General features: G+C 39.1%; 1 protein-coding gene across 5 annotated transcripts in view; it reads left to right on the forward strand.

Moving 5' to 3' along the window:
• The window catches only part of MATN4 (matrilin 4), a 52,944-nt gene extending 39,275 nt beyond the window's left edge, over positions 1-13,669 (forward strand). For 4 of the 5 annotated variants that reach the window (XM_088154546.1, XM_088154547.1, XM_088154548.1 and 1 more), the window contains 4 exons: positions 742-1,155; positions 10,310-10,462; positions 10,970-11,074; positions 12,660-13,669. In XM_088154546.1, the coding sequence (XP_088010672.1) occupies positions 742-1,155; positions 10,310-10,462; positions 10,970-11,074; positions 12,660-12,718 (731 nt within the window). In that variant the 3' untranslated portion in view covers positions 12,719-13,669. Of the gene's footprint in view, positions 1-741; positions 1,156-5,394; positions 5,462-10,309; positions 10,463-10,969; positions 11,075-12,659 lie in introns of those variants that run through there. The other variant, XM_088154549.1, reaches the window with a different exon arrangement.
• The last annotated feature ends 1,299 nt before the right edge of the window (positions 13,670-14,968 follow it).

The following is a 14,968-nucleotide window of genomic DNA, read 5'->3' on the forward strand; positions in this document are numbered from 1 at the left end:
AATCTGGCTGGTTTACTGAGGAGCTGGTGTACTATGGTGACTTCCAGAAAGGTGGATTTGAACCACTGCTTCATCCCCACTCTGGTAATCACTGAATAGGTGAAGGAACAACCATACCTTCTATGACAAGGAAGCACACAAAAAGAACAGAAGCAACAAGTCACAATAATACAAAAATGATAATAGTTCATGTTGGACATCATGATGCAAATCCCATTTTTACTGTCGTGAGGGTTGACAGAAGTATGTAAGTCTGGTATTTGCATTATGACATCATGACACACTTTTCATCTTACCCCTTCCTTGCTGTTCCCAGGAACATCCACAAACAGAAGGAGGAATTAGCTAAGGAGTGAGGCCTTCTAGTAGGAATAACAGACTAAGGACTGCAGGCAGTTTATATTTTTAGTTACTGTAAATGAACTAAGTAATTGCAGTTCAATTAAAGTCTCAAGTCATTTTATAAACAATAAGTGTACCTGATCTGCACCTTAGCATTCCCTTGAGTAAGGACTTGAGAGAGAATCTCCAAAGCTTTGTAGGGCAAGAAGTGCAAGATTGGTAGGAAATTCTCTGATATATGAAGCAGGTGTCTGCCAAGCTCAGTGGTTCCAAGACTCACAGGGAGTTTCCTTGCCTTGCCTTGCCTTGCCTTGCCTTGCCTTTCCTTCTTCTTTTTCTTTTTTGAAGTCAAGATCAAAACCGCCTCCTCTCAGCTTTCTCTTTTTTCTTGGGAAATAGAGTGCAAAGCTGGGCACATTGATTTGGTGATGGTGATCGATGGCTCCAAGAGTGTCCGGCCCCAGAATTTTGAGCTGGTGAAACAGTTTGTCAACCAAATAGTGGATTTCCTAGATGTGTCTCATCAAGGCACCCATGTGGGGCTGGTCCAGTACTCCAGCCGAGTGCGCACTGAGTTCCCACTCAACAAATTCACAACAGCAGATGATGTCAAGAAAGCTGTGCAAAGGGTGCAATATATGGAGAAGGGCACCATGACTGGCCTGGCCCTCAAGCACATAGTGGAACACAGTTTCTCTGAGGCAGAAGGTGCCCGACCTCTTTCCCAAAATGTTCCCAGGATTGGCCTGGTCTTTACGGATGGACGCTCTCAAGATGACATCTCCGAATGGGCTAGAAGAGCAAAGGAATCAGGTAAGGCTACAAACAGAAAGTGTGATAGTTGCATAATTGTTTGATTCATATCTTGCCTTTCCTCCAGGAGCTGAAGGTAGCATGCATAGTGCTCCCTTGTCCAATTTTTCACATCAACAACCTTGTGAGAGAAGATGAGCTGAGAAAGAGTGACTGCCCCAAAGTCAACCACTGAGTTTCCATGGTTGATGGTGGACTTCTACCTGGATCTGCCTCATCATAGTGCAGTACCTTAAACTATATGACACATCAACTCTATGTTTATAATGTGTTTAATGCATTGCAGCACTATTATTCATAATTGCACAGATATGGAGAGATATAGAGGATATAATACATGACTCTGAACTGATTTAATCCTTGGAAGCACCTCCCAAATGTACATGTTTTGCTTTAACAGAGATATTAAATTATAGCCGCCTTTTGAACAACAGCTTGATCACTAAGCTTGTGTGAAGTGGTTTGGTTTCATGTCAGTGAGGTGCTTTGTACCACAGAAGTTCTATGATTTGCACTGGTGATTTCAGCTGCCTCAATCAGTAGTTCTATTACTCTTCCAGCTATAGGAACTGCCAGAAGAGATCTCAGAAATGAAGCAAAGTGGGGTAATGCTTTGCTGTTGGGCCTTCAAAGTAAAGTATTCCTTGAAAGCTTTGTGTAGCACATTGATCACGCGTCCAGTGGCAAAAACAATTTATCTGCAGCTTCCAGTGTCAGGACTTAATAAATAATTAACAAGTTATGGTTCTCATAGCCTTTCCATATTGTCTTCCAGATGTCTAACTCTCAAAAATCCTATCCAGCATTTCAGCTGAAAATTATGAGAGATGCCTAACACATCTAGAGAGCATCAAGTAATGAAAGACTCGATTATATACATTTAGAAAAGCATTATTTATTTGAAACAGAAAATGGGAAACTGCCATTATTTTAGAACTAGATTGTCCAGCTGATCCTGGGGTGGCCAATTTTGGACCCTGTGGATGCTGTTGGGCTCCAGTTCTTCATCCACCATAGCCATTGATCAGGGATGATGGGAGTTACAGTGCAGCAAGTTTACAACCCTGGTCTAGTCCAATCATGCCTACTTGGTCAAACTGTGATTCTCAGATATCACCTCCTATTTCATTCCTTTACAAGTAACAGTTATTAACTATCTTCATATTGATGGTGCTTCCTGAATATTTCTGCTTCAAATTTATATTGCTTCCATATCTTTTGAGCTGTGCTGGCTTCCCTGAAGAACCCTGGTTCTTGTACTTAGTGAGAGGGCTAAAAGTATATTTAGATATTGCTGGTATCTTCATTGCAGAACCCTTGTTCCCTGTGCTGGCTTAGAGTCTGTCTGCAATAGCAGTAGCAGGCTTTAATGGGTTGAGCAAAACTCCTCTGCCTCTGGCACACCAGATAAAAGCTTGCTGGAGCATTTCAACCCATTTCCCTGCTTCTGTATTTCTGGGTAGTGCCAGGAGTTTGTGGCTAATTAGTCAGTTCTCTAATTTCCTCCCGTCATTGCCAAAGGAAAAATGTATAAGACTTTCAGATTAACAGTTTGTAAAACAAACCAAACCAAAAAAATGAGACTCTTATACTGCTTTCTTGGCAGTTATTAAAACTGCAAGAGATGAAACAGAATGATGACACAGTGGCCTCACTCAAGCAGCTTGTGCTTTGCAGTTAAACCCAAAATTAGGGAAAAAAGAATAAAGGCTTTGTCCGTCGCCGGTGTTATGTTTGGATTCTACTTCTTTACATCTCACTGAAGCTGATCCAGACTTTCTACTCTTGCTCTTTCCCATGAATGGCCAGGAGCATTAAGTGTGATGAGGTGAACAGGACAGGCCCAAGAGAACAGACAGACAATAGCTGCATTGACATACTGTGCTAAACCAGAACATGGTTTGTTTTATTTTGGCTTTCTGTGTTGGCCAAATCCAGCCTTTTGGCTTCTAAAATATGGTTTATATCTTAGTGAAATGTATGAATGCAGCCTAATGAGGCTTACATGACAAATTGTGGTTAGACAAGCCATGATTTGTATGATTGCCTGTACAATGACAGTGGCTATTTCAGACAGTCATATAAGCTGCAATTTGAGTTTTATGTAATGTGTGGACCTGACTAATAGTTATTTAAGCCATATACTGCATTAATTTCTTACCCACTTAATTTGTACAGTTCTTGCATGATATAGCAACTAATTGGCTATAGGAGGAGATAAGCTATTGGTTCTCTGGGAGCACAGTAGCTAAGGTGTCAGACTAGGATAGGAAGCTGCAGGCATAAATTTATACTTAGCCATGGAACGTCATTCAGTGCCATCAAATCAATGTTGACTCTTAGCAACTGCATAGAAGGACCTTCTCTAAGATGATCTGCCTCCAGCCTTGCCTTTCAGGTCTCCCAACAGTGCACCCATCGCTGCCATAATTGAATCTATCCAACATGCTGCTGGTTATTTTCTTCTCCTTCTCTCTACCTTTCCCAGTATTGTGGACTTCTGAAGGGAGCTGGGTCTTTTCATAATGTGTCCAAAATATGATAATTTGAGCCTGGTGATTTGGGTCTTGAGTGAGAATTCTGCATTGATTTGTTCTCTGATCCATTTATTTGTTTTCTTGGGTATGCATTGTATTTCAGGAGGCTTCTCCAAAGTTCAAAAGTGTTAATACTCTTTCTATTCTGCTTTTTCCAACTTTCACTTCCATAGTTGCATAGGGAAGACCATTGTCTACATGATTCAGATCTTTGTAGATATACGTTTATTTATTTATTTATTTACTTAAATAATTTATATGGCCGTCTGTCTCACATGGCAATCCTAGGTGTTAAGGCTATTCCATATACCATATCACAGCATCTGAATGTCTTTTCCAAGGCTTTCATTGCTATCCTATCAAATTCTAGTCTGCAGTGTATTTCTTGGCTGCTGGTTTCTTTACCGTTGATAGTAAGGCAGAAGTATCTAGCATTTCACTTCATTAGTTTGGTATTCTTTATATTTAATCTTAGTCTCATTTTTTTCACTGTGCTTCTTGACTTTCATTTCTAGAATTTCCAATTCATTTGCATTTTCAGTAATCAGAGTAGTGTCATCAACATAGTATAGATTATTGATTATTGATGTTACTTCTTCCAAATTTAAAACCACGCTCATCTTCCTCCAATCCAACTTCCTTCAGTATATATTAGCACATAGACTGAATAAATAAAGGGAGAGCATACAGTTTTGATTCATTCTTTGTCAACTGGAGCGAGTCCATTTCATGTTTTGTCTGGACTATGGTTTCTTTTCCTATATATAGGTTCCACATGAGATATTATGGGGTTCCCATTTTCCTTAGCACATTCTACAGCTTGATAAGATCAACACAATCAATAGCTTTTCTAGAATCAATGGGACATTTATTGACTTCTTTTTTGGCATTGTTTGGCTTTTTCAGTTAGCCAGCTTGCATTAGCAATAATGTTTCTTATTCCTCAGTCTTTCCTAAAATCAGCTTGAATGTCTAGCATTTCTCTTTCATAAAGTGTCTAATCTGCTTTGAACAGTCCTAGGTATTATTTAGCTAGCATGTATCCAATAGTTTGCATAATCTGTTAAGTCTCCTTTCTTTGGTATTGGAATATAGATTGGCCTCTTCCAATCTCTTGGTCACTGTGTTGTTCTCCAGATTTGCTGGCATAGTTTGATTAGAACCTTCACTGATTCTTCTTCTGTTGTTTGCCATATCTCTGTAGATAGTCAGTGAATTCCTTTTGACTCAGTAATGACTGGAGTACTGCTTGAACTTCATCTTCTAGTATTAAAAGTTCTTGTAAGTAGGGAAGGTCTTCTAAATTATCTTGGATGTTAACAACCTTACTGTACAGAATTTCAGTTCACTCTATGTTTGTTTGTTGTTCTTTGAATCAACTATTATTTACCCATTGGTATCCTTTAACATACTAATTCAAGGTTGGAACTTCCTTCTGAGTCTAGAGATCTTTAGGGAAACTTTCCTTGTTTTTCCATATCTATTTCCATCTTCAATATCTTTACAGATGTCATTGTAATATTGCTTCTTCTTTCTTCTAACAGTCTCTTATTTCCTGAGATCCTTATCTTTCTTGGCTTTGGCTTCTTGCCTGTTCTTCGACTGTTTGTCCCCCCATCCAGTCTGCTTTCTTCTCTTTCTTGGTTTTTGGCAGTCTCTTTTCTAATTCATCTTTAACAGTTTATTTGATCTTATTCCACAGTTCCTCTGGTTCCCTATCAATGAGGTTCAGGACTTCAAAGCAATTCCTGATGTTCTCCTTGAAAATGGTGGGTATACACTCAATATCATATTGTGGAAACTGGTTGGCTTTGTTCTTCTGCTTTAGCTTGACTTTGAAATTGCACATGAGCAGTTCATGATCTGTTCTACAGTAAGCCCCTGCCCATATCTTTGCTGTTGTTGCTGGGCTTTTCTATCTCCTTGTACCAATAATATACTCAATTTGATTTCTGTGTACTCCATCTGGTGATGTCCTTGTATGTATGCGTCATTTTGGTTGTTTGAAAATTATGTTAGCAATTAAGTCTTTGGATTGGCAGAGACTGATAAGTCATTCTTTTGCTTCATTTCTGTTTCCTAGGCCATACCGTCTGATTACATTTTCCTCCTTGCTATTTCCAGCTGTCTTTAATCACAAGCAGCACATCTTGTTCTGTCAGTTTCAAACTGAACATGACTACTAAACTCACCAGCCTTCTCTTCTTCTGCATCAGTGATTGGAGTATAAACCTAGATAACCATCATATTAAAGGGTTGTTTGTGAAGTCTAATTGATAATATTCAGTTTCTGACTGTATTGTACCCAAGTACTCTCTTTGCTATATCCTTCTATGACTGTGAAGGCAACACTGTTCCCTCTTTGTTTTTCATGTCCTTAGTAGTAAACAATGTGGTCTTCTGACTGCAAGTGTTCAGTTCCAGCCCGTTTCAACTCAGTGATCCCTAAGATGTCCATGAGTAGTTAACCCATTTCATGTTTCGTTGTTTAGCTTGCCCACGTTCATGCATTTTATGTTCTGTGTTCCTGTTGTAATTCTCTCTTTGCTGCTTAAGATTTCCCTTTCCTGCATTGCAACATCAGCAATTTGAGATCCATAACGCTCTAGTTTTATTTATTTATTTCAAATTTGGACACCACCAGTCTCACGAGGAAGTGACTCTGGGCGGTTCAGCCAAGTCATAACATTAGTACTCCAAAAGAACCTCAGGTGTTACTCAATAGCATGTTGAGGGCCACTGTTGATCACCTTATAGTGTCTATCCATGTATGTGGGTGGGTGTTACTAAAATAGAAGAATGGAATACCACTGCCTTCTCCCATGCACTTTGCTATTGTCACTAAAGTGCTAATGTTCCTATATTGCTGCTGCTCAGTATAGGTGCCTGTTTGCTTTAGCTGGGATGACTTTCACGCCTTGGGTAACTCTGCTGGGAGAATATACTCTTGGTGTACAGTCCCAGTGTTCTCACTGCATCCCTCCCAGGAGGCAACATAATAGAACTTGTGGAGGGGGGTTATGACTCTGGGTGGGTCATTCTTTTTCAAGGATTATTGTTAGGGGGAAAATTGGATGTAAGGAATGTTATGTATGCTGTCTCAAGCTCTTATCAGAAAATTACTTGGTTAGGTGTCACTGAGCCAGGCCCAACACCTGATGACTACAGTCAGGTCCAGAAATATTGGGACATCGACACAATTCTAACATCTTTGGCTCTATACACCACCACAATGGATTTGGAATGAAACAAACACAATGTGCGTTAACTGCAGACTGTCAGCTTTAATTTGAGGGTATGTACATCCAACTCAGGTGAGCGGTGTAGGAATTACAACAGTTTGCATATGTGCCTCCCACTTGTTAAGGGACCAAAAGTAATGGGACAGAATAATAATCATACATCAATCTTTCCCTTTTTAATACTTGGTTGCAAATCCATTGCAGTCAATCACAGCCTGAAGTCTGGAACGCATAGACATCACCAGACGCTGGGTTTCATCCCTGGTGATGCTTTGCCAGGTCTCTACTGCAACTGTCTTCAGTTCCTGCTTGTTCTTGGGGCATTTTCCCTTCAGCAAGTGAAATGCATGCTCAATGGGATTCAGGTCAGGTGATTGACTTGGCCATTGCATAACATTCCACTTCTGTCCCTTCAAAAACTCTTTGGTTGCTTTTGCAGTATGCTTTGGGTCATTGTCCATCTGTACTCTGAAGCGCCGTCCAATGAGTTCTGCAGCATTTGGCTGAATGTGAGCAGATAATATTGCCCCAAACACTGCAGAATTCATCCTGCTGCTTTTGTCAGCAGTCACATCATCAATAAATACAAGAGAACCAGTTCCATTGGCAGCCATACATGACCACGTCATGACACTACCACCACCACGCTTCACTGATGAGGTGGTATGCTTAGGATCATGAGCAGTTCCTTTCCTTCTCCATACTCTTCTCTTCCCATCACTCTGGTACAAGTTGATCTTGGTCTCATCTGTCCATAGGATGTTGTTCCAGAACTGTGAAGGCTTGTTTAGATGTTGTTTGGCAAACTCTAATCTGGCCTTCCTGTTTTTGAGGCTCACCAATGGTTTACATCTTGTGGTGAACCCTCTGTATTCACTCTGGTGAAGTCTTCTTTTGATTGTTGACTTTGACACACATACACCTACCTCCTGGAGAGTGTTCTTGATCTGGCCAACTGTTGTGAAGGGTGTTTTCTTCACCAGGGAACGAATTCTTCGGTCATCCACCACAGTTGTTTTCCATTGTCTCCCGGGTCTTTTGGTGTTGCTGAGCTCACCGGTGCGTTCCTTCTTTTTGAGAATGTTCCAAACAGTTGTTTTGGCCACGCCTAATGTTCTTGCTATCTCTCTGATGGGTTTGTTTTGTTTCTTCAGCCTAATGATGGCTTGCTTCACTGATAGTGACAGCTCTTTGGATCTCATCTTGAGAGTTGACAGCAACAGATTCCAAATGCAAATAACACATGAAATGAACTCTGGGCCTTTTATCTGCACATTGTAATTGGGGTACTGAGGGGATATCACACACCTGGCCATGGAACAGCTGAGAAGCCAATTGTCCCATTACTTTTGGTCCCTTAACAAGTAAAGGCACATATGCAAACTGTTGTAATTCCTACACCGTTCACCTGAGTTGGATGTACATACCCTCAAATTAAAGCTGACAGTCTGCAGTTAACGCACATTGTGTTTGTTTCATTCCAAATCCATTGTGGTGGTATATAGAGCCAAAGATGTTAGAATTGTGTCAATGTCCCAATATTTCTGGACCTGACTGTATATGTACAAAGATCCTTTATATCGCCTTGTCCCCAGTGACAATTTGCAGCTTTTTCATGGGTGTTTCAGTGATATCTCTGATCCTGTCCATCCAGCCTGTTACTTCCCCTTTCTGTGTCCTTCAGTCTTGCCAAACATTGTCATTTTTCTAATACATCAGCTGTTTGCATTATATAACCACAGTGTGAATTTCTGCTTGCAGATTGACTCAAGGAAACAATCAGCTTTTATTTGGTTCAGGGCTGATTTATTGATGTTTCCTTGGTACCCTTAGCAATTATTTCCAAATCCATAATTTGAAATATCCATCTTTATTCTTCTGCTTGTTCTCAGTATCCAGCTTTCTCAGCTATATATTCCCATTGAAAAGGCCATTGTTTTCCTGTTTGATCCTTACTGTATTTGAAATGTTCTTCATATCCTCTGTGATCTTGTCCAAATTTGTCATTGTCCTCTCACCTTTACTTTTTCAGCACACTATCCATCTTTGCCTATTCGTAAGCCAAAGAAAATAACATTTATTTATTAACTTTTATTCTTTGTCAGCTGTGAATTCATTAAGCATGGTAGTGGACATTATCTTTGTCTTCTTAATATTTAACATTAACCCAGATGTTCACTATTTTAGATTCCTAATGGGCTCTTCTTCTTTCTTTACTAGCTTGGTATAACTCTAAGAAACAAGCAAGCAAGCAAATAAATATATTTCCCAAGGATGAAGTCTATGTGTCAGCTTTTTTTCCATCTATTCATCCCATTTGCCAATTAAGGTGCATATTAAAATAAACATTCACATGAATATTTAAATTTAAAGACATAGGCATGTATTACTAATCCACTTTGTCCCAATATATGCATTTATAAACGAAGTCTGAATGCCTGCAGGTATAACAGTGCTTAAATACATTTTGTACATTGTTTACTCAGCATTGCCCTGCAGTTTACTATAGCAGGTTATGTTTTTGTTAAAGAAAAAACAATAGAGGAAAAACACTTTGAGCTCTCTGTGACATTTAAGAGTTGCAGCCACACTTGTAGAGCACTATAAAAGGCAATGGCTTTTTATAATAACTGAATCAGCTCTCTGTCAGAAGACAAGGGGTACAATGACATTAGTGGACAGTCCCCAACTTTCAGTCCCATTCATTCTGGGGTGGAGGTTGGTGAAGATGAAAATATTTTAAAACTTGGCTTGGCTTGTATAACAGCATATTAGAACATATTGGAAGAAGATGCCAGTATTGGTCATCTCTCTACCCTTGTACTTTTACAGAATTAGCTGCTTCTTTAAAAACCAGAGGTCTAGATAGTCTGAAAGAGCTCCCATTCCCCATCTCAACCAGAAGTTAAAGCAACTACAGTCCAAGAGTCAATTGTGGTGCCTTCAATAGTATAATATTTCACTTGACATCAGTATTTAAGATAATTCAGTCAAGATCTTCATGTCACAGATAGGGGTAATTGTCACATTGAGGCTCAGATTGTCCAAAATTCCAGCAGATAGAGCTACTTGAATCCTACAAAATTTGTTAAGTTTTGATTATTGGGACAGTACAGCATTTTGAAAGGAAGACGAAGGTATGGGTTGCGAGTTGATGGTGCAAAGTGGATAGAGCTGTATTACACAGGTGTGCAAAGCTTGAATTTTCTATTTCTTCCTGAGTTTTGTGAAAGGGAAGCTTGGCTTTATTTCCCCTTTTGTTCCAGGGGCTGCAAAAACAGAGGATTAATGGCTAACTGTAGCTTGAAGCATCAGGCTGCCAATCCTTCCATAGATACTTAACTCAAAATTTACTGTATGTTGATGGATCTGCAGGAATCATCATGTTTGCAGTTGGTGTTGGTAAAGCTGTCCAGGAAGAGTTGAGAGAAATTGCTTCTGAGCCAGTGGATCAACATTTTTCATACTCAGCAGATTTCAACACCATGACTCATTTAGTTGACAATCTCAAACTCAATATCTGCCCAGGTAAGACATTACAGTTTCAAGTATTTGGTTGATGACATGTTCCAGTAAAACCTATGGGTAACTTGCCCATTTTGCACCTAACCCTAACCCTGCCCTAACTATCACTCAGGATCCAGATTACTTAGCACTACAAAATGATGTTGGAATCTGTGACAGCAAAGAATTATTTATCTGATTTGCTTCACATCATAATTATACCCCTTGGGCAAGTTTTATTACATGTATAAATATACATACACAAATACCCATGGCTAAATGTATCTCATATTTCAGAATCCTTAAATAAGTACATGGTTATTATGGGTTCTAAACTATGATTTATGATTTAGGGTTATGATTGAACAAGACCATGGCTAAAATAAAGCTTACCATAATGTGTGAACCGCCCGAAACGGGCATATTAGATCAATTTACATAAGCGTCTCCTAGGATGTTGGGGCCTCTGGTGGCTTGATATGGATAGAGGATTGGATACCTATGTTTCTAATGCATTTTGTGGTATTTCAGAGGAGGGCAAAGGAGAAACTGAAATCCGTAGCCCATGTGAATGTGCGGCTCTCGTACAGTTCCAGTCAAACACTCTTGAAATCCTAGAAGATCTCACCAATAAAAATATCCTTTTAGTGTAATTTGCACAAAATGCGTTACTGGAGACATCTGGAAAATCTAAATTAACTAGAAAAGTTGCTAAACCTACTCTTTTAGCAAAATTTGAACTTTTTACTTTGAGTGTCTTGGAGTATTTAAAAGACAGCAATTTAGGGAACTGTTCAATAAACTGTTTAATAAAAGTACAGAGCTTTTACTGAACTTCTAATAAATCAAGTAAAAAGTAAACCTAACCCTAACCCTAACCCTTTCTAATCTGTTTTAAATCTTTTTCCACATTTGCCCCTGCAAGTGTTTTCCATCATACCAGCAGATAGGGGTGACTGCTACAGACACAACAACTAGCTTCCTCCTTGGGGCTTCCTTTTAGGAAATGGAATACAAAAATAACACCTGTTTACAAGAAGCAACCAAAGAGTCAGAGTGCTATTTGTTTGTTTGCCACCAAAGTTTCCCAGAAGCTTTCAGTTCAGGATACTGGAAGTGCCTTCAAGAGCTTGTAGAGGGCTTAAATGAGCATTGGGTGAGCCCTGGAAGCAGTGGTTGCAAAGGCAAAAGGTTGCAGAAGCTCTGCAAGGAGTTGTTTCAGAGTACTGTAAGAGGGAGTGGTACTACCTCAAAGAACCAAGAAGGGGTCAATATCTGGTGAGCTGGCTTCTGCCTTGCACACACAGTACAATGATTTATGGAAAAGACAAGGGTTGAGCAAAACTTCCATTCGGAGAATTCCTAGTATCTTGAAATACCAAACTTCCTAGAAAGGGAATAGAAGAGATAGGATCTTGGGTAGAGACCTTACTTGAAGCTCTATAGGCTGAATGGAGACAACTGACGATCTGTGGGCCAGCTTCCCCATCCCCTCTGGAGGGCTGCCATGTTGTGAATGTAGTATGAGATAAAGTAAAATCTCCTTTAAGACAAGCTTGTCTCCTAGTGTTAGCCCTTTGAGGTAGACTAGACTAGGAAACTGGAGTTATGAATGCTAATATTACTTTTATTGTAAGGTTACAGTAACAAAATCTTGCAAGTTTGAAAGCGCCTCCCTTTTCCCTCCCTTTTTCTTCAGGGGAACTAGGGAGGATCATGTCTGAGACACTTGTTCAAATTACATTTCTGCCCCAGGCTCAGATTTCTGACCATTGCCTTGGTAGTGGCTCTTCCTTATGCTCCTCAAGATTATTCCTATGGCCCATTACCTCTGGTGACTTCATGGGCACATCTGTGAAGCTTTCTTGGATGTGTCCATGAAACTAGAATGTTTTGCTCTTGCCTTTTTCCATGAGAGTTTTTTTTTTAACTTCCTTGCCTAGTCATTAGTTCTGGTATTTCTTAGTCTCCATTCAAGTACTAGTTAAGTCTAATCTTACTCAAGGTCAACCAAAGTTGGATATATAAGATAATGGATCTTTCAGAATAAACATTGGTTTTCCATTATGATTTAAGGTAATTTCATGAAAAAAATCAGAATTTCCCAGAAAAAAAAATAAATAAAAGATTGCCTGACCTGCAGCTGAGATCGGTTCCCTGCCATTCAACATTTCAGTGTATCTTCACATTATCTCTTGTTTTGCTTCCTTAACACCAGCACTTGCTCAGATGACCGCCAGACTTGACCATTTGGAAAACCAGATTGCCAACAAAAAATGATTGTCACATAAAGATATCCTGTATTTTGGGCAAAGAAATTTCCTGTACTTCATCATTGGCATACCAAGACTGGTTGTAATGGTTATCTACTCAGGATCTTGAGTGGAACTCTTTTTCCTCCAGATTGTTTAAATTATAAAAAACACTTAAAATGGTTTTATTTTTCTTGTGGTGAAATGAATAGTTGGGACTGAACTCTAACAAAAGTCTTGGTAGGTGGACATTTCTGAGAAGGAAAAGAAAGTGAAATATATAGTATCTTCAAGAGCTGCTGGGATTATTCAGTAATGACTGATTCTTTCTTAAGGAATTTGGAACAAACCCAGGAGTCTTGATTTGCAAAATGGGAGCAGTGGGTGGGGAGTTCCTTCCTTGCGAAATTATATTTTCAGGATATCTATAGGAAGAAGAGACAGCATCACAATCTAATGTTCCCAAACAGAAGAATGTGTTGATATTTCTCTTACTATCTTTCACTGTGAACAGCTGAACTTTCAAACTCTTTATATTAAACAGCTTTTCCCATCCTGTTACTCTCTAAATCTGTTGGGACTGCAATTCCCAAAATTCCCAGCAAGTATCTTGTAGTTCCAACACATCTGGAAGTGCCAGGATGGGAGGGAGGCTTGAGTAAAACATTCTCCTTCAAAATACTTGCTTTTGAAAATGGACCTTTATTTAAATCAACAACTAAAATGAGATGGTTCAAAAATCAAACAAAAAAATGTCTGATTGGGACATTTCCTCACCTCTCTAGACTCAACTTGACTTTGACAGAATTGCTGGAGAATATGTTATGATTTCCCTTTAAAAAATCAGTGAGTTCTTTTAAAAGTTCTATATGTGTCTCTATATATACTTACCTGCTTTTGTTTCTAAGGGAGGGCAGGGGTAATAATTTTTCTAAATAATTGTTGTTTTATTATATGTAAATTTTATCCTGTTAAATAAACTTGATAAAGATTTCTTACTTCTTTGTATCCTTTTTCCATTAGAAATGTGTGGAAAAAAATTATTTACATTGGAATCTACCAACTCTGTAATTCCCCCCCCCCTGCAATTATTCTACATATATACAATCTGATCAAACAGAAGTCTTAGGCTCAGCAAAAGGCACATCTCTATTCCAGCAAAAAATAAAAATAAAAATCCCCATGAATACACAGACACATCCATGTAGAGACAACCATGCTGTTGATGATTAGTGCTCTGCCATTCTATAGAAGAATCCCAAATGCAGAGAGAATGTATTAGGATAGATCTATATCTTCTCCAAGCTGGTTCATCCAGATGTGCTCGACTTTGAATCCTTTAATCCTTAGCCAGATGGCTATCAAAGCAGATCTACAAGGTGAACCAGCACATTTACTTATCAGACTGGAGTAGTATTTCACTTACTTACACAAGGTGCTGTTATAGCTTAACCAGGAGGGAAATATGTATAGCCAGGAAGACAACAGACAAAACACCAGTGATGTCACTCTCTGCCACCTCCAACAGTAAAGTAAACTCAAACACATGAATAAAAAATGGAAAGTTCATCTGCTTTAAAATTTTAATTAAGATGAGTAGTGAAGCAACCAGCTATACTGTTGTAGATCATTAAGAATTTAATGGGACTTAAGTGTGCAAAAATTACACAGGAGGAGTCCTTAACTATGTTACACTGTAAAAATTTGTGTAGTCATGGAAAATCACCATACAGGAAGAACAACACTGCACACAATTCATAAATGTTTAACATGTGCTCAAAAACAGTGCAACATTTCTGATTACAAAATTGGATTTGTTTTGGAGCACATGGGAACATGAGTTTAGTGCCTACTATCAACTCTTTAAAGCAGCTGTATGTTTTCCTGGGATCAAGCAGTAGCTGCAGAGAGCAGCTGCATGATTGGGGGGGGGGACATGACTGCTTTAATGAGTTGCAGAGAAATACTACATTTGCACTCTGAAATACTTTTTCTGAAATATTTCCAAAACACTGCACAGCCTTAATATAATCTACATGAAAAGCTTCATAATTCCTCCACCCAAATTACCTCTCCTGGAAAATGCCAAGAAAGAAACTTATTTTCCTGCATCATCCCTTATTTCTTTGCTCTGGGAACTGAACAATTGGATTATTTGTGCCGATGAATGAGAACTTGTGAAAAGTGAAAGGACCTGCCTCCCCCCATAGAAAGCCTGAGGCATATATGTTTTCACCCAGACCCAGAGCAATTCTTGTTTTCACAGGTGAAAAACTGG

The sequence above is a fragment of the Python bivittatus genome, unplaced genomic scaffold (genome assembly GCF_059951505.1).
Source record: "Python bivittatus isolate LINGU-HERP-01145 unplaced genomic scaffold, Pbiv_v1 ctg000700_np1212, whole genome shotgun sequence".
NCBI lineage: Eukaryota > Metazoa > Chordata > Lepidosauria > Squamata > Pythonidae > Python > Python bivittatus.